The sequence below is a fragment of the Neoarius graeffei genome, chromosome 22 (genome assembly GCF_027579695.1).
Source record: "Neoarius graeffei isolate fNeoGra1 chromosome 22, fNeoGra1.pri, whole genome shotgun sequence".
Taxonomy (NCBI): Eukaryota; Metazoa; Chordata; class Actinopteri; order Siluriformes; family Ariidae; genus Neoarius; species Neoarius graeffei.
This window is the reverse complement of record NC_083590.1, coordinates 59,225,866-59,246,567: the sequence shown is the minus strand read 5'-3', so window position 1 is coordinate 59,246,567 and position 20,702 is coordinate 59,225,866. Positions and strand designations below refer to the sequence as shown.

General features: G+C 42.8%; 1 protein-coding gene across 5 annotated transcripts in view; it reads left to right on the top strand.

Annotated features, from left to right (window-relative positions):
• Positions 1–545: 545 nt before the first annotated feature.
• LOC132870999 (gastrula zinc finger protein XlCGF26.1-like) overlaps positions 546–20,702 on the top strand; it is a 241,713-nt gene continuing 221,556 nt past the window's right edge. For 2 of the 5 annotated variants that reach the window (XM_060905121.1, XM_060905119.1), the window contains exons 1-2: positions 546–638; positions 17,874–17,935. In XM_060905121.1, coding sequence (XP_060761104.1) covers positions 17,924–17,935 — 12 coding nt within the window. In that variant the 5' untranslated portion in view covers positions 546–638; positions 17,874–17,923. Of the gene's footprint in view, positions 639–17,873; positions 17,936–20,702 lie in introns of those variants that run through there. The other 3 variants (XM_060905124.1, XM_060905120.1, XM_060905125.1) reach the window with 2 other exon arrangements.

The window sequence follows — 20,702 nt, the reverse complement described above, 5'->3', positions numbered from 1 at the left end:
CAGAGCATTTTTTAAGGATCTTCCACTAGGAGACCAACTGGTCTGGGCAATAGAATCACAGGCCCCAGAGTCCATGCGGCTGCACTGCTGCGACATATTCTGTGATGCAAAATGGTTCACCAATCACCATACAGACAAACACACTACAGTGACTACACAGCTATCAAGAGCAATTACCAAGCACAAATGTTATGTCAAAGACACTCAAAGTTACACAGTAATGACATCGGATTCTGACATCAGTCATCTCAGTAACTGAATTTTAGTTTTGTTTTTCTTAACCAACATGATCTTGTGTGTATATCTTATAACATAGATCTTCGTTTTCCTTGTTAAATGTATACTTACATGGTACTTGGTTAATTAATTGCAACTGATTGAATCAAATGATAAGACATAACTTGGTTTAAAATGTGGTCTCCCAGTAACTATGTTAAAAAATGCTCAGGTTAGGTTGGGATAGGCGTCCTCCACCCTGAAACTCCACTCCAGTCCAGGTGGTGGCGGTGACGCGTCCAGTAGCTGCTTCTCCAACCGCCAGTAAACACTGGAGAAGAAAAAGCTGATGCTCGTCTGAACCGCTTTATAAAAATAAAAGCACATTATTGTGTCTGGCTCTGAGGATTTAAACCCCTGAGGTAAGTTAAACTGAAGGTGTGCGGTCGAATCCCAAACACATGTCCACTTTACTGTTTTAGTGAACTACGGTCAGTCTGAAAAAATGCCGTGTGCACTCTAGATAGTGCACTATTTATCCACTCAGGAGAGAGTTGTAGTTTGGCTAACCTTTTTAATTGTATGTTTAAAGTATTTAAATAATCTTCACTTCAAGTTAATTTCCACCGATTTATTTATTTATTGCTAATTTGCGACTTCCTCGCAATTCCAACTTTTTATTTCTCGGAATTCCGGCTTCATTTCTCACAGACTTTTTTCTCCTCTGTGTGTGTGTTTGTTTATTAAGCCAGTCAGGCAGCGTTACCCCCTCTGCAGTATGTTAAGCCGAAAGCTTGAAACATTGAGAATGAAAATGAGTGAAATCTGAGGGGAGTATTTTAATCATGGTTTCCCGAACCGGGAGATCTTGTTACTGGAAGAACTTTTTTTTTTTTAATCTTTATTAAAAATAACAGCAACAAAATACAAATACGGGGCTGCACGGTGGTGTAGTGGTTAGCGCTGTCGCCTCACAGCAAGAAGGTCCTGGGTTCGAGCCCCGTGGCCGGCGAGGGCCTTTCTGTGTGGAGTTTGCATGTTCTCCCCGTGTCCGCGTGGGTTTCCTCCGGGTGCTCCGGTTTCCCCCACAGTCCAAAGACATGCAGGTTAGGTTAACTGGTGACTCTAAATTGAGCGTAGGTGTGAATGTGAGTGTGAATGGTTGTCTGTGTCTATGTGTCAGCCCTGTGATGACCTGGCGACTTGTCCAGGGTGTACCCCGCCTTTCGCCCGTAGTCAGCTGGGATAGGCTCCAGCTTGCCTGCGACCCTGTAGAAGGATAAAGCGGCTAGAGATGATGTGATGTGTGTGAAAATACAAATACAGTTATTAATACACACACAAACAACAAAGCAAGAGCCAGGGGGAGTTTTCAAATAAAAACATTAAATAATCAGCACAAATGAGAAAATTTAGCAGCTTTGTTTTTAGAGTTGGAGATGATTTTGATATACTGTTCAGTTTCCTTTTTGAAGGCTATAAATGAAGGTTTTGAGCGACTAAACTTGGCTTTATGAATATGGTATTTTCCTAAAATGATCAAATTTATTATACAGTATATAATTCTGTTTTTTTTTTTATTTTGTTATGGAAACCAAACAGTACATGTTTCCAACACAGAGAAAAATCAGAGTCAATCTTGGCTGTAATGTACCGGGTTATTTCTGTCCAGAATGCGATGGTAAAGGGACGTTGCCAGAACAGGTGCATTATTGTTTCCGGGTCCATCTCACACAATGAACAGTCCTCACAAATGTCTCTCTTTTAAGCATATAATGCTTGTGTCACGGAGTGAGCCGTGACGCTTACACCCAATCACACACACGCGTACACTCAGTCACTCACGCAAGCGCATAGGCAGCTGTCAGCCGGCAACATTCAAACACCATAGCTGACCTGCTGCTGTGAGTTGTCTTTCCATTTCTGTTTTCTGTCTTGGTTAACTGGTTTAAGCATTCCACACTTCACCATTTGCCATAATTTCTCACTACCATTTGTTACAGTGTGCGCCGGGAGGCCTACCGCCATTATGTAGCATTTGTTTGTTTGTAACCACTCGCGTTTTCAACACGCGCCATATTCCGAAACATTCATTCATCTGTTAACACAAAATTGTACTAGTAACAAAACACACTCGCACACATGGCTGTTTGAGTTTAATGTTTTAGCAAACTTTAAAATGACACAGTTGTTTCTGTAGACTCACCAGCGTCATTCCAAACACTTCCTCCTTTTCTGGGCAAAACCGAGGGACTGTTCCACTGTGCAATTATTGGGGGGTGGGTTCGTGCAGCGCATACCATTTTCAGCGGGGGTGTTTTACTGGTTTTGGGAAAAATGTATTTTATTATACATAGACGGGTTTTGTTTATTAAAAAATTATTTTGGGTGTTTATGTATTTTGGTTTTTTTTTTCAGTTGTTATTTTTATTTTGAATGTTGTTATTTAGGTAATTGATTTATTTTGGCAACTGGGCTCATCTGTGGGGAGGAGCTGCGAGTATTTAAGCTCAGTAGATTGCTCCAGAGAGTCAGTTATGGTTTAGATGTCTTGGTTTAAGGTGTGTTTATTTTGGCTGGGTAGAAGTTTTGTTCAGGGTCTAGTGAGATTTAGTCTGGCAAATTTGAAGCCATTTTATTTTGTATCCTTGTACCATTTTTAGTTTTTTTTGTATTTTTGACTTTATTTTGGATATTGTAAATATTTGCCTCATTTTGAGATTTTTAGAAAACTAGAAAAATAAAGAGTACTATTTTTGGAAAAGAAGCTTCATCTCTCTCTCTCTGTTCACTCCACCGCCGTCCATTCCTGTAACACGTGGTGTCAGAAGTGGGATTTGGAGTGACAGAGACAAAGATAATGATGACGACCAGGAAAGCCACTAGCAAAGCCAATGAAGAGGCAGCAGTAGCAGTTGGGGGTGATGCAGAGGTGACAGCAGGAGCCACAGCCGCAACCAACTCAACTGAGTCATCCCTGGACCGGCTGGCAAGGATGTTTGAGTCCCTCATGATGGTGCAGCGAGCCAGAGATGAAAAACTGGAGAAAGAGTCTGCTCGGCAAGTCCAACAGTATTCCGTTCTCACCCACCAGGTGACTCAGCTTCAGCTGGATGTGGAGATTGTGAGAGAGAGGGAGAGCATTTCGGTTCCTTCTCGCAATCTAACACCTGAACTGTCTGCAGCCACCACTAGAGGGAGTAAGACGCCGTACAAGCTGAAGATGCCAAAGCTTGAAGAGGCAGACAACATCGATCATTACCTGACGACGTTTGAGAAGCTGGCAGCAGCCTGTGAGTGACCGAAGGAGGACTGGGCAATCCACCTGATACCACTTTTAACAGGCAAAGCCAGGAGTGCCTTCATTGCAATGGACCCTGAAAACAACATGGACTTTGAGAAACTGAAAGAAGCCATTTTGAAAAAATATGAGATAAATGCAGAGACGTATCGCTCACAGTTCAGAGCTCTGGACGTTAACCAAGACGAAACACCACAAGAACTGTACATACGCCTGAAAGATCTGTTTTGTAAATTGGTGAAGTATGACAGCTGCAGCAAAGAGGCCCTCATGGAGACCATGGTGCTGGAGCAATACCTGCGTGTTCTCTATCTGGAGGTGCGGACTTGGGTTATAGAACGTAACCCAACAACAGCGGCGGAGGCCGCCACCCTGGTGGAGAACTTCGTCGCCGCACACAAAGGCTCCAAGAGGTACCGCTATGCCGGAACGCTGGACCGTCAGCTCTGGGGTAAGTCTGATGGTGTTGGTCGTGGTTCTGGTGTGCCCCCTAACTATATAGTAGGAACATACCATCTCTTCCTCAAAGCAGTGTTAAGCCCCAAGGTGTTTCATGCTTTAACTGTGGTAGGGAAGGTCACAAGAGCCCTGCATGCCCCCTCAAAGCCCAAACAATCCCACCTATGCTATGTGCCCAACCCTAGCCCACCCGTTAAGATTCAGCAGAGTAGAGATCCTGTTATTACTGTAGAGCTTAATGGTAAACCCACCACAGCCCTAGTTGACACAATGTACACAGACATTGGTTCAGGCAGATTTAGTCCCCCTCGAGTTTAGAAATGAGAATGATAAGTTGATTATCTGTTGTGCTCATGGTGATACAAGTGAGCATAGTACAGCAGATGTGTATGTCAGAATATGTGATCAGACATATTTGCTCAAGGTGGGGCTAGTCCCTAAACTGCCATACCCAATGCTGTTAGGTCAAGACTTCCCTGTGTTATTAGACCTGGTAGGGAAAACTGCGTTAAGCTGTGTGGTTACAAGAGCTAAGGCTAAACCTGTTGACGTGGCAGATTTTCCTTTTTATGGTGAGGATGTTCTAGCTGAGCCAGCATGCACCAGAGAGGAGAGATGTGCTAAGCGTAGAGAGACAGTGCTAGACATCGTAGAGCAGTTAGGCCTACAGAGGGAGGCAGATGTTGAACCCCCTAGCCTGTCTGATGCTGACGTACGCTTTTCTGGTGATATTGCCGTAGTACAGCGTGCAGACCCAACGCTAGCCAGGCTGTTTAAGAAGGCAGAGGAGGGTTCTTGCTTTGTTCCAGCTCTGGGTAATGAAGTTTTTCGCCTACAGAATAACATCTTGTACAGGCAGAGTGAAGATGGTTTGCAGCTTGTGCCAGAGCAGTACAGACAGCAAGTTTTGGAGCTAGGTCATACAATCCCCTGGGCAGGTCACCTAGCACATATGAAGACATTACAACGTATTAGCCAACACTTTTACTGGCCTGGAATGTTTGTGCAAGTGAAAGACTACTGCAGGTCATGTCCCCAATGTCAGCTAGCTGGAGGGAAAGGTTATGCATGTGCTCCATTAGTGCCACTCCCTGTAGTTGACACCCCTTTTGAGCATATTGGTGTAGGTGGGTAATTCCATGTAAATGTCAACCTCACCATGCAAAAATAAAGCAACATGTAATACATCAAAACCACTCCCAGAGATATCACCTAGGCCTGTATTTTACAGATGTGAATAAGTTGAACCAATTTGTAACCAACCTAATGTCACGGTCAGTCTTTCTTTCTTATAATGTAAACCCCAAGCTAAAATCAACTTTGATCATGCACAATTCTATATTATTGCCACAAGCCACAAATGTATGCTAAAATCCACAAAACAGCAAAACAATAGCCATCCTAAATATTATTTAAGAACTTTGATAGTTTTAGCTGATATTTAGAGAGTTTTTCAAAGGGTTATGGTGGTTAAATTGCTGATTTTCTAAACATATGCCATGTCTATTTCAGACGCGTCACGTCCATAACGGAATTTCGTCACATCCATAACGCTGACTTTTCCTTCCGAAACTCTGCATGAAATACAAAATATTTTAAACAAAGATTTTTTAATATTCACCTTGGACCCCTCTATCAAATGGATATCTCCATTTCGACATTAGGTTTACAATTTCACAGAGTTTGATAAAAATGTACAGTCACCCAAGAAAAGTGATACTTTTTCTGTCACATCCATAACGCATCTTTTATTGGCATTTTCTGGCATGCCCTAGATGTACTATGGGAATTGTTCTTGTTCTATCACTTCTCCAGTATGGTACAGCCTTAAAATATGTAACACCTGTTTAAATACTGGGAGACAATAAAACATGCACTGGGTCATTTGTTGCCATTTTGAGTTCAAGTGTCATGTCCATAACGCTGGAATTGCTCAGATGTTGTTGGCCCCCTGGAAAAGAATAGGTCAGGGAACCGCTTTATTTTGGTAATTTGTGATTACGCTATCAGGTACCCCGAGGCCTTCCCCTTAAAAGTTGTCACTGCTAAGCAGGTTGCCTCTTGCCTACTCCAGCTGTTTTCCAGAGTAGGGATTCCCTGTGAGGTGTTAACAGACCAAGGCTCCAACTTCATGAGCAGAACACTGAAGCAAGTTTATGACCTGTTAGGGATAAGGCGCATCAGAACCACTCCCTATCACCCACAGACTGATGGACTTGTAGAGCGGTTTAATCAGACTCTTTTGAACATGCTCAGAAGGTTTGTGGATGACAGCGGAAAAGAGTGGGATCAGTGGCTACCCTACCTGTTGTTCACGTACAGAGAGGTCCCTCAAGAGTCAACAGGGTTCTCTCCTTTCGAACTGCTGTACGGACACCAGGTGCGGGGCCCATTGGATGTGCTGAAGGACACCTGGGAAGGAGAAACGGCAGAGCAGACTGACATTATCTCCTATGTCGTGAAGATGAGGGAGAAGGTGACTGCCATGGCTCAAGAAAATCTCTGCAAGTCCCAAGATCGACAGAAGGTATGGTATGACCGGTCTGCCCGTACGCGCAGTTTCCAGCCTGGTGACCGGGTCCTGCTGTTGTTGCCCAGCTCAGACAACAAGCTGCTGGCGAAATGGCAAGGGCCCTACACCGTGATGTGCAAGATGGGAGGGGTGACCTACGAGATCAACATGCCAGACCGTCGAAAGAAACAAGTCTTCCATGTTAACATGCTGAAGCGATGGAATGGGCGGGCGGAGCCAGAACTGCAGTTGGAGCCACAGCAGGAGGAGTCAGTGCTATTCATCCGAGCAGTCGAGGAGGAGGAAGAGTACAGTGAACAGTATCTGCCAGGCCGAGAGGAGGAGAGCCAGCTGGACTTCAGCCATCTGTCAGAGGAGCGCCAGCGTGACCTCTACAACATCTTGCCAGAGGGCCTCTTCACTCACCGACCTGGGCGGATGGAGCTGGTGGAGCATTGGGTGGTACTCAAGGACGACAATCCCGTGCGGCAGCCTTGCTACAGGGTGCCAGAGCGACTGTTGCCAGTCCTGAAGGAGGAGCTGGATATGATGCTTCAGCTGGGGGTCATCGAGCCGTCCTTCAGTGAATGGAGCAGCCCAGTCATTCTGGTTCCCAAGAAAGATGGCGGCCTGAGATTCTGCTTGGACTTTCGCAAGGTCAACATACAGGCAAAGTTTGACCCGTACCCTATGCCAAGGGTCGACGATCTCATTGAACGCCTAGGCAAGGCCAAATACCTAAGCACACTGGATCTGTGCAAAGGTTATTGGCAGGTGCCACTGGCAGAGGGCAGTAAAGAGCTCACTGCCTTTAGAACACCATTTGGGCACTTCCAGTTTACTGTTCTACCCTTCGGCCTGCATGGGGCACCAGCGAGTTTCCAGCGTCTTATGGATAGAGTCCTCGGGGGGGCGGAGGGCTTTGCCGCCGCCTATCTTGATGACATTGTGATCTACAGCGCCACCTGGGGGGAGCACTTCCAACATCTGCAGCAGGTCCTTTCCTTGGTTAAGGAGGCAGGCCTCACCATCCACCCAGACAAGTGTGCCTTGGCTAGGGAGGAGACCACCTACCTGGGCTACATTCTGGGCCGAGGTGTCATCCGTCCTCAGGTGGGGAAGGTGGAAGCCATCAGGACTGCTGACCAACCACCAAAAAGCAGGTGCGGTCGTTCTTGGGCCTTGTGGGTTGGTATAGGCGCTTCATCAAGAACTTTTCAGAGAAGGCGTCTGTGCTGACAGAGCTGACCCGCAAGAACCAACCCAACAAGGTGGAGTGGACTGAGGAGTGCGAGAGTGCATTTCAGGACTTAAATGACTCTTTGTGTCAAGAGCCTGTGCTCCTCAGTCCAGACTTTGAAAGACAGTTTACTGTTCAGACCGATGCTTCTGAGAGAGGTCTGGGTGCGGTCCTCTTGCAGGGGGACGAAGGACAACTGCAGCCTGTGGCTTACGTCAGCCGTAAGCTGCTGCCCAGGGAGCAGAACTACTCAACGGTAGAAAAAGAGTGCCTTGCTATAAAATGGGCACTGGACTCTTAAGTACTACTTATTGGGGCGTAAATTTGTGCTTGAGACTGACCACAAAGCTTTGTCCTGGTTGGGGTGTATGCGGGGATACCAATGCCAGGATCACCAGGTGGTTCTTGGCTATACAGCCTTTGATGTTTTGTATAGGGCAGGGAAGATGACCTGCACAGCTGATTTCCTGTCCAGAATGCCACAAGGGGCATTTCCGGGGGGGAATGTCACAGAGTGAGCCGTGATGCTTACGCCCAGTCACACACGCGTACACTCAGTCACTCACGCAAGTGCATAAGGCAGCTATCAGCCGGCAACATTCAAACACCATAGCTGACCTGCTGCTGTGAGTTGTCTTTCCATTTCTGTTTTCTGTCTTGGTTAACTGGTTTAAGCATTCCACACTTCACCGTTTGCCATAATTTCTCACTACCATTTGTTAGAGTGTGCAGGGAGGCCTACCGCCATTATGTAGCATTTGTTTGTTTGTAACCACTCGCGTTTTCAACACGCGCCATATTCCGAAACATTAATTCATCTGTTAACACAAAATTGTACTAGTAACAAAACACACTTACACACATGGCTGTTTATGAGTTTAATGTTTTAGCAAACTTTAAAATAACACAGTTGTTTCTGTAGACTCACCAGCGTCATTCCAAACACTTCCTCCTTTTCTGGGCAAAACCGAGGGACTGTTCCACTGTGCAATTATTGGGGGGGTGGGTTCGTGCAGCGCATACCATTTTCAGCGGGGGTGTTTTACTGGTTTTGGGAAAAATGTATTTTATTATACATAGACGGGTTTTGTTTATTAAAAAATGATTTTGGGTGGGGTTTTTTTCAGTGTGTTTTTATTTTGAATGTTACTTAGGTAATTGATTTATTTTGGGGGCGGCACGGTGGTGTAGTGGTTAGCGCTGTCGCCTCACAGCAAGAAGGTCCTGGGTTCGAGCCCCGGGGCCGGCGAGGGCCTTTCTGTGTGGAGTTTGCATTCTCCCCGTGTCCGCGTGGGTTTCCTCCGGGTGCTCCGGTTTCCCCCACAGTCCAAAGACATGCAAGTTAGGTTAACTGGTGACTCTAAATTGACCGTAGGTGTGAATGTGAGTGTGAATGGTTGTCTGTGTCTATGTGTCAGCCCTGTGATGACCTGGCGACTTGTCCAGGGTGTACTCCGCCTTTCGCCTGTAGTCAGCTGGGATAGGCTCCAGCTTGCCTGCGACCCTGTAGAAGGATAAAGCGGCTAGAGATAATGAGATGAGATGAGATTTATTTTGGCAACTAGGCTCATCTGTGGGGAGGAGCTGCGAGTATTTAAGCTCAGTAGATTGCTCCAGAGAGTCAGTTGTGGTTTAGATGTCTTGGTTTAAGGTGTGTTTATTTTGGCTGGGTAGAAGTTTTGTTCAGGGTCTAGTGAGATTTAGCCTGGCAAATTTGAAGCCATTTTATTTTGTATCCTTGTACCATTTTTGTTTAATTTTTTTGTATTTTTGACTATTTTGGATATTGTAAATTATTTGCCTCATTTTGAGATTTTTAGAAAATTAGAAAAATAAAGAGTACTATTTTTGGAAAAGAAGCTTCATCTCTCTCTCTCTCTCTCTCTCTCTCTCTCTCTCTCTCTCTCTCTGTTCACTCCACCGCCGTCCATTCCTGTAACAGCTTGGCAGGATAGTATCTGAATCAGTTTGAAAGACACCTCCCTTACTTTGTTTGTAAAGAAGTATCTGTATGGGAGGTTCCACACACTGCTCCAGTTCAGGTCACCAACAAGACCAGTCCAGTACTGAACCACATAGGCGATAGTGATGATATCTGTCTGGAATAATGCGTGGATATTGCAATTATTGTTCTTGGATGTGACAGAGAAGCATACATGATCCACTGAGGTCAATATGGGGTCCAGAGATGGTAAGCAAACCGTTTTTTCAGCCCCTCTTAGAAGGGTTAGGATACCAGAGGGAATGGCATCCATTATTGTTACTGGAAGAATCGCATGGTGTAGACCGCTACCGTGTGATGTCAGGGGTCATGTGATATTTTATGTTTGCACTGTCATATTGGAAGACCAGAATGAGAGACGCACACAAACACACTTCACAGGGCCTCTGGTGTTGACTGAATACTGGAAGTTGTAGTCAGTACAAATTGTACTTCAAAATATTCCACACATTTCAGGGTTTTTTCTAGAAAAATTTAGTATGAGGGCGCTCACCATGGCGAGGGAGCAAAGCGGGCGGGGGGGGGAGATGGTGCCGGTTGTCCCCCCCCCGCCATGCAAAGCCTTTGAAAAATTGAGGCTACAATGGGACATTCTGAGTATCTGAGAGGGAAATTGTAACAAATTGTCTGTCAACATTGAAAAAGAAGTAATCTTCTGCCCCGGACAGTCTTTGGCTTTCTTCCGTTTCGTGCCGCGGGATGACATCTTTAAATGCCCAAGTGTCAACAAAAACAACTCGCGAACAACTACTGTCAAAAGCTCCCGCGCCGGTGGGTGAAAGGTCATTCAGTCTCGAGAAATCTTGCTCTACAAGTCAGCTGACCTTGTATGTAACCCATGTCAAATCTTGCGAGAGCAGCCGCGACAAGTAAACAACATGGCGCTTCAGTCTGGAAAACGCCAATTCAGATTGTTTTTGCACCGTCTGGCGGTGTATCTACTGTGATTGGAATATTTTTGGAGCAATTATAAGGCCAAATAAGTGTGTTTCCAGTAACCCGACCAATCGAGAATTTCCGCGTCGAAATTGCCGACCATAAAGTTTTTATTACAAATTTCCCTCGATATTTTAGTGTAAGCGGCGTTGGTTTGTCATTTTTTGTTTCAATGCATTCAAGTTGTGAAAGAAACAATAAAAAGTAAAATGTTTCGCCACTTCTATCAGCCCTCCTGCATAAACTGAGCCGAGCCGCCATTTTGAATCCTCATTCAAGGCTGTAATGCAAATTGCTTCCTTTTCAGTATACAAGTGCACTTCCATGGCAGGGAAAAACACTACATTTTGCCGCCTATGTAGTCCCCTATTTATACAAATAGGAGTCATTCAGGATTCAGCCATGTTTTTGCTCGACCCAAGTTCTACAGTAGGCTAGGCGAGGCCGTCTGCTTTTAATGGAAGTAGCCGAGCCTAGGACGTTATTTTCACGTTATTTCTTGATAAGGTGTTTTCACGTTATTACATGAAAATGTCATGAAATATCGCTTCCGTAGATCATAACTCGAACTCTCGTGATATATATATATATATATATATATATATATATATATATATATATATATAATTTTTTTTATTTGTTTAAAGATTTAAAACACATTTATGATGTGTGGTATAAAGGATTCTGTGCCAAAATACTATTTTGTAAGATGTTTACTTGTGTTAATTTTTTTTGAACAAAATTAAAAAAAAAACTTTCCTACCTACCGACCTTATTTTAGTATTTCATGTTACTGGAAACACTTTTTTTTGGCCTAATGTATTTGATGATCAGGCACATTGTCATGTGGAGTTGCTGGGATGTTTTCATGGAGTCGGTAAGGGGGCGCACGCCGAGAGTAAGAGGGCGCAGCGCCCCTGTTCCCCCATTTAGACGAAAGCCTGCATTTTTTTTTTTTAAGGTTTTTATATTAGCATAATGTAAAAAGAAAGTGTTCATTATTAGTTGTGTGGAATATATTTTCACACAAGCCACAGTACTTGAAACTCAATATTTTCCAGGGATGAAAGTCTTCTGGAAATCCGGATAATTGACAAAACTCTTGCAAGCGCAACACAATCGCACTAGAAAGCATGTTTGAGCTGTCAGTGGAGCTGCGGTCTTTTTAGTTGCAAATTACGAGTATTTTTTCTTATTAATTCGCCATGTAAAAACAAGCAAAACTTTACTCCTTTCAACGTGAAGAGAGGTAAGCAATTTATTATATATTTTTTTCCATCAAAGTTGCATTTTGTGGTTTCGAAGCTACGTTTTAGTGCTGTTTCTAGAACACATCAAGAAAATGTGGAAGAGAAAGCAATAATGGAAGAGCCAGTTTCTAAGCTGCCTAAAACTAGCAATGGTAATGACTTTGTTATATAATGTACTCAGGCTGCCGGTCAGTGTGTGACACACACACACACACACACACCACGCCCCTGATTTATATGAGAAATTTGGTATTCATTGGTGTGTTTAAATTTAGACAATACAAACTCATGTAAACAATTGGCTTCAACTCGCATACATATGAATTGGAAATTTTTAGTTCACTTTAGCTTATGCAAATGCACAACTCTACTAAAAGTTTGATAAACGAGGCTCAGTGTCCCCAACATTGAAACCTGAAAGCTTTAGAAACTCTAACAGACCTTTACTTTTTAACAGCACTGTTTTGGGATTTTGCTGGGTTTACCTTCAACTGTGGGTTTTTTTTTTTTTTTTTCCTCCCAAACTAATGAACTGTGTAGGCAGGAAAATCAGTTTTCTAAATGCACTCTTGAAAATTACTTATTAACTAGGGGAATTAAATTTGATGTTTTTGACATGTTAATCATTAATGTACATGAAAGAAAAAGGCTTAAAAGTTATAACTTGTTTTAGTGAAAATAAGTACTAAAATGCACTAGAATGCAGGGTTTTGCGTGTTATGTTATTAAAATATTTTCGGGGGATGTGTCGTTTCCCCCCCCCCCCATATCTTAGTTTGACTTTCAAAAGTTCAGGGGGGTTTTCTTTGCTCCACCTTCATCTCTAATTTTCAAATTAAATTCTGTTACCTTCTGTCTCTCCCCTTTTAGTTATGCTGTCATAGTTAGTTTTGCTGGAGTCCCTGCTTGCGCTCAGTGCAAAATGTGTACTGTTCTGACTCATGAGGTGACATTGGGCATACCTAACAACTTGTGTTTTCTTCTCTCCCCCCCCAAATCTGTCCCTCTGAGTTACATGTCAATCCTGAGATTGAGCTGCTGACTCCTCGGCCCTGCCTGATCCATCCTGATGCCCTATGTCTGGCTGGAGTCTCATCACATCGCTCCTGTGGAGGACGGCCCCATATGGATGGTTGAAAGTCACACTTGGAAGATGCTCTGGACACTTGTAGTAATGCTTTTATGGCTGAGGACTACGGTTGACTTGCTAACTTGAGGACTGCAGTTATCATGAACAGTTTTGCACTCAAGTTTCCATCAATGAAGAGTTAAACAGACTTACTGTTAATGTTATCACGTTGTCTGTTATCACCCAAATGAGGATGGGTTTCCTTTTGAGTCTGGTTCCTCTCGAGGTTTCTCTCTCATGTCATTTGAGGGAGTTTTTCCTTGCTGCTGTCATCACAGGCTTGTTCATTGGGGATAGATTAGGGACAAAAGTAGCTCATGTTTAAAGTAATTTAAAATTCTAAAAAACTGCTTTGTGACAATGGTTGTTAAAAGTGCTATAAAAATAAACTTGATTTTACTTTTTACTGATATTAATCTGAATAAAACATATTAGAAAATTACCTTGCCTTTCACAACATGATTTTCATTCTTCTTCATGACAGATGACTGACCTAACCGCACAAATTGATAAGCATCCAGGCTTTTGTAGGCTTTTAGACTGTCCATGGTGTAGGGAACTTGGCAAGAGTGCCAGATAATTTACTATGTCTGGATAGGTCACAGCTGGCAGGATGTCAGCATCTTGCTCCCACTCAGCCCCAGCATCACTGTAAGGGTCAAAACCATCTATCAGTCAGTTTCTCTACATATCACTTCCTTTCAGCAGGCTTCAGGGTTTTGAAATAATCTGCCATGTCTACAGACCATGTGCAGACTAGCCACTGTCTCCCCCCCCCCCCCCCCAAAAAAAAAACTCACACAGGTTTCTTTCAAGTCAACTGTTGTCAATAAATGAAACACCTCAGATTTGTTTAAGTCATTTGTCACTCCACTTTATTCCCGTGGGTTCACTTACTGCTGCCATTATTTCCCCCCCAACCATGAGTTTGTTGTACTTCCGATATGGCAAAGAGTGCTATTACTTCTGGTAGTGGTGACGTCAGTGGTAGTGGTCTATTGAGCTCCAAGCCTCTGATCCCTGGAGAGAGAGAACTCTGTCTAGCAATTAGCTCTGGCAGTAACGAAGCCTGTTACTTTAACTCAAGGCTAAAGGCCCAACTCGCAAAGCTCTGCATCCTGTTTTCATCCTGGTTTTGTTCTTAAAGTTGTGACCAGAAGTGATTTGTATCCCCACCGCTTTGATGCTTCTTTCAGGATGCTATTCCCGCTGCTATTCTTCATCCACCATGCTGTGTACAAAGTACAACTGTGTATCCCGGAAATTCATTATAGTTTTAACATGAAGTCTGTTTTGTTGAAGTTAGCAACTGTTCACTGATGGAGACTTGAGTGTAAAACTATTCAGAACAACTACAGTCTTAAAGTTATCATGATTGTAGTCCTTACCTATCATAGAAGATGGCTCTGGACACTTAGTTTTGCGAAGTGTGTCTTTTGACAGTCCATACAGGGGCAATGCAATGAGACTCCAACCAGATGTAGGGCATCAGGATGGATCAGGCAGGTCTGAAGGGCAGGAGGAATGCAGGCCATTTTGTCCAACAACCATTTCGTCCAATGCCTTTTCGTCCAATAGCGAAGACATTTCGTCCAAAGCCTTTTTCATATGCACTATTAATTATTTTATATTTTTTGTAGTTGTTTGAAAAAAGGAGGAATTCTCAGTGGAATTTGACCAATGCAAAACGCATTTTTGCAGCGTGTAGTTTAACGATCTGCCACTCACCAACTGCGAGTTGTGAAATCTAAGGGCGAGTAAAGATCGCCCTAGGCCCGCCTTTCTTGGCAAGTGTGGTCAAAATGATGGGTTCCTATCTAGTATACATGTAAAATCCAAGAAATATTTGACAAAAACTCTTTCCTTGCGCATGTTGGGGACCACTATTGCAAAATGAAAACAAAACCGGAAATGATGGGAATCAGTGAGTGTCAACTTTGGGCATGTTCACCACATATAAATTAATTGATAGTGTGTATGAAAAAGGCTTTGGGCAAAATGTCTCAACTACTGGATGAAATGGCATTGGACGAAATGATCATTGGACCAAAGTGTCCTGATCCCGGCAGGAGAGGTCAGCATCTTAATGGTGTCTGAGGAGAGAGCAAGAGAGAGAACAGGTTGTTGGGTATGCCTGGTGTCACCTAATGAGTAGCAGTATACATTTTGCACTGAGTGCAAGCCGGGATGCTGGCAAGACTGACAGCATAACTAAAAGGGAGAGCCAGAAGGTAACATACACATGAGGGAGCCCTGGGACATAAAGCAGCCAGCCACTCCACCGTCAACAAACCTGAGTGAATGTGTGAGAGTGGGGGGTGACAGCATCCATACATCCCAGTTTACCAAAACACACTATGCCTGAGGACCCTCCAGGTCTACTCCTTTACCTCATAAAAAAACTATTAACAAAAAGCTTGACTAAACAGAGATGTTTTCAGTGGAGACTTAAACACTGACACTGTGTCTGAGTCCTGAACATTACTTGGAAGGCTGTTCCATATCTGTGGGGCTTTGTCAGAAAAGTCTCTTCCCCCTGATGTAGCCTTCACTATATGAGATACCAGCAGATAGCTTGCACCTTTTGATCTAAGTAGGCATGGTGGGTCAAAAAGGACCAGAAGTTTGCTCAGGTACTGTGGTGCAAGACAATTCAGTGCTTTAAAGGTGAATAGTAGTATTTTATAAACAAGACAAAATTTGATTGGGAGCCAATGCAGTGTGGATAAGACAGGGGTGATGAGGTCATATCTTCTAGTTCTAGTAAGGACTCTTTCTGAGGCATTTTGAACTGACTGGAGTCTGTTTATGCACTTATTGGAATATCCAGACAGTAAGGCATTACAATAATCCAACTGAGAGGTAACAAAAGCATGAACTAGTTTTACTGCATCATGCAGTGACATTATATTTCTTGACTTAGCAATATTTCTGAGATAAAAGAAAGCTAACCTTATAATGTTATCAGTATGAGTTTCAAACAAAAGTCTGGAGTCAATGATCACACCGAGGTCTTTTACTGCTGCACGTGAAGAACAGAAAGGCCATTGAGAGTTACTCTGTAATCAGAAAACCTACTTGTAGCTGCATGTGGTCCTAGTACAGGTACTTCTGTCTTGTCCGAGTTAATTAGAAGGAAATTCATAAGCATCCAGTGTCTAATGTCCTTTACACATTTCTCAATTTTATTAAGCTATTGTGTCTCATCTGGCTTTGTAGAAACATACAATTGTGTGTCATCGCATAACAGTGGAAGCTGATATAATGCTTATGAGGGATGAGCGAGTATAGCATTCTGTATCTGTTAACCATATGAATTATCTGTATCCGTAGCCGTACTCGGAGTGGGCGGGGCCTAACCCGGAAGTGGGTCTGGTTGTCTTGAAATGGGCGGGGCTTTAACCAGTATGTTATTTTAAGCATGCAATTGATATGGGTTGATCAGAAATTGTTATATTTATTGCTGATTAGAAAACTATTTACAGGACAGCATCAGCATTGAGCTTCAGATCAATGCTTTTGATCACGATAGCAAACGAACTATTTACAGAACAAGTTTTGCAACAATGAATACAACACATGCGGTTGCAATTATGAAATGTAATGAACAAGAGTTTTCATACTCAACTTTCTTTTTTTAACTTTTAATTTTTTTTATGATCAGTGTGATTTTTTTTTTTTTGGTTCTTTTTTATTTTTTTAATTTCCACACCAGGTGTGTGTGTAGCTTAATTTGTAATATTATTTATACCACTACTACCTAGAAAGTGTCAGACACTCAGTGCGTGAAGTAAAATAAAACTGGTTAGAGCCAACTGGTTTTAAAAAAAAACTCCGACGATTGGCTGAGAGAGAGAGAGAGAGAGCTGTTCTCTGTGTGAGTGAGCAGAGCGGTCTGTGTAGGGGAGGGGTGCTGTGACACTGTGTGAGGATTTTTATTCAGTCCGAGCACAGATATTGACTTGTATTACTCGTATAATACTCGTACTTGGCAAAAGTGCTTTATCCGTACCGGATACTCGTTTCAGCCGAGTATCTGGCTCAACTCTAATGCTTACGAATAATCTCACCTATAGGTAGCAGGTATAAAGGGAAAAAAAAGCAGTGGGCCTAAGACAGAACCTTGTGGAACATCAAACTTGACCTTAATATGCACAGAAAAATCACTATTTACATCAACAAACTGATAATGATTGGTTTAATAAGAGCTGAGCCAGGAGAGGGCCGTTCCCTTCACTTCCACAACGTTTTCTAGTCTTTCCAGGAGAATGAAATGATCAGTGGTGTCAAAGGCTGCACTAAGGTCAAGCAATACAAGCAGGGAGACACAGCCCTGATCAGATGCCAACAATCCAGGACTCAACGTTAACTTTTGACACCTTTTGCCCTGCAGGGAAAATTGCCTCAAAAAACTTTTGCCCACCTTGAATTTCCTTTTGCCCTAAAATTTTGTGGTATTTCGGCAAGTTTTCAAGTACATGGTTCAAGGCAATACCGATATGTTTTCTAGGGGTATAATTGAGTTATTTCGACAAAAGTACATGTTTAATTTTTATTTTTACATACAACATTTATTTCTGCAACAGAAGAGTAAGACAAGCCCTGAACACATGAAGCGTAAATCAATATCAAATATGTAAGACTTGCGTACGGTACTAGTACGCAATACATCTGTTTTTATATAGAGTTTAGGACACAAAGCACACTTTGTTTTGCCTATAACAATAACTAGCAATATTGCAAAGATGAATTATAAAACTAAAAACATGATAAAACAGGAGTCTGCACTGCAGTACTGTCTTATCATTCAGTTTCCCATTGCATTTAGGAGGAAATTAAACAACCTGCCTTCCTCATCTTCACCTGCATGATGGGCCAATGATAAATGGGGTAAGATGTATTTATTTATGGGATAATTCACTATATAAATGATGTGCATTTTATTATTTGAGACACAAAAGCATGTCTTTCCATTCATTGAATGTACTTACCACTAGCTTTTTCACCTTTCTATCTATCTATCTATCTATCTATCTATCTATCTATCTATCTATCTATCTATCTATCTAAACACACGTGCATACATACATATACACGTGTGTATGTATGTATGTGTATATATATATATATATATATATATATATATATATATATTAGATTAGATAAAACTTTATTGATCCCTTTGGGAGGGTTCCCTCAGGGAAATTAAGATTCCAGCAGCATCATTACAGATAAACAGAGAAAAGAAATAGAGAAAACTTATACAACCCCGATTCCAAAAAAGTTGGCACAAAGTACAAATTGTAAATAAAAACGGAATGCAATAATTTACAAATCTCAAAAACTGATATTGTATTCACAATAGAACATAGACAACATATCAAATGTCAAAAGTGAGACATTTTGAAATTTCATGACAAATATTGGCTCATTGGAAATTTCGTGACAGCAACACATCTCAAAAAAGTTGGGACGGGGCAAGAAGAGGCTGGAAAAGTTAAAGGTACAAAAAAGGAACAGCTGAAGGACCAAATTGCAACTCATTAGGTCAATTGGCAATAGGTCATTAACATGACTGGGTATAAAAAGAGCATCTTGGAGTGGCAGCGGCTCTCAGAAGTAAAGATGGGAAGAGGATCACCAATCCCCCTAATTCTGCGCCGACAAATAGTGGAGTAATATCAGAAAGGAGTTCGACAGTGTAAAATTGCAGAGTTTGAACATATCATCATCTACAGTGCATAATATCATCAAAAGATTCAGAGAATCTGGAAGAATCTCTGTGCGTAAGGATCAAGGCTGGAAAACCATACTGGGTGCCCGTGATCTTCGGGCTCTTAGATGGCACTGCATCACATACAGGCATGCTTCTGTATTGGAAATCACAAAATAGGCTCAGGAATATTTCCAGGGAACATTATCTGTGAACACAATTCACTGTGCCATCCGCCGTTGCCAGCTAAAACTCTATAGTTCAAAGAAGAAGCCGTATCTAAACATGATCCAGAAGCGCAGACGTCTTCTCTGGGCCAAGGCTCATTTAAAATGGACTGTGGCAAAGTGGAAAACTGTTCTGTGGTCAGACGAATCAAAATGTGAAGTTCTTTATGGAAATCAGGGACGCCGTGTCATTCGGACTAAAGAGGAGAAGGATGACCCAAGTTGTTATCAGCGCTCAGTTCAGAAGCCTGCATCTCTGATGGTATGGGGTTGCATTAGTGTGTGTGGCATGGGCAGCTTACACATCTGGAAAGACACCATCAATGCTGAAAGGTATATCCAGGTTCTAGAGCAACATATGCTCCCATCCAGACGACGTCTCTTTCAGGGAAGATCTTGCATTTTCCAATATGACAATGCCAAACCACATACTGCATCAATTACAGCATCATGGCTGCGTAGAAGAAGGGTCCGGGTACTGAACTGGCCAGCCTGCAGTCCAGATCTTTCATCCATAGAAAACATTTGGCGCATCATAAAATGGAAGATACGACAAAAAAGACCGAAGACAGTTGAGCAACTAGAATCCTACATTAGACAAGAATGGGTTAACATTCCTATCCCTAAATTTGAGCAGCTTGTCTCCTCAGTCCCCAGACATTTACAGACTGTTGTAAAGAGAAAAGGGGATGTCTCACAGTGGGAAACATGGCCTTGTCCCAACTTTTTTGAGAACATGGCGCGCACGCACACGCACGGTTGGTTGGGCTCCGTGCTTGCTGCAATCGGTGCACTTTTTATCGGATTTACTCATATTTTTACGCATTTTAAATATAATTTTAATAAGTTTTTTATGACAATACGTGCATTGCTGCAATATGTTAGAAAACGTAGTGCCTGTGTGCATGTTGAACAAAAACAATTACAACATCAGAGACGGCACGCAAACGAACAATGGCACCTGAATCACCTGCTAATGTTAGGCCTACTGCTGTTTATCTGTGCTGTGGCGGCATTTCTCGTCTCTACGGGTCTGTTTGGATCATCAACATCTAGATCCCCACCAAAACTCGTAAGAAATGTCCAAACACTGGGTTTTATCCCAGACAAACTCCATCTGAACAATTTTGGATATGGGCAACTCGCCATTTATCGCTCATTTTTAATCCTTGGTCCAAGGCGCCGTCTGTGCACGGCAGTTCATTACTCTAAGCGCATAAGAACAAATAAATCGCATTGGAAAGCATACCTTCTCTTCCTGATCTTGCTTGCTGGAGACATACAACTCAATCCAGGCCCAGGCCCTGTGGATACACCTGCTGACAACGTGGCGGGCCTTCCTCGCCAACCGGCGGAATTTCCTACTATGGATGTCACGGCTCTGATCACCCCCACGCTACCTGGAGTACCCGCAGGTTTCCTAACGCGTTTGACTAACGAGGACGGAGCCTGCTACGACGATCCGAGTCTACATTATGGCGTGGAGAGTTTAACAGCACGATCTGTGAATCCATCCTGCATGGTTGAAAGGTTGGTGGAGGCTGCAGAGCTTGGAAATAAACAAGAACCGACAGGCGCCTTGGATTGTTTAACTGACCGTGCCGGCTGGCGTGGAACAACTGTCCCCATTAAAGTAAGATCACTTCAAACACAAGCACAGACAAAGCAGAGACGGACTTTATTCTTTCAAACTGTTAATCACGCCAAAGTAGTGTGG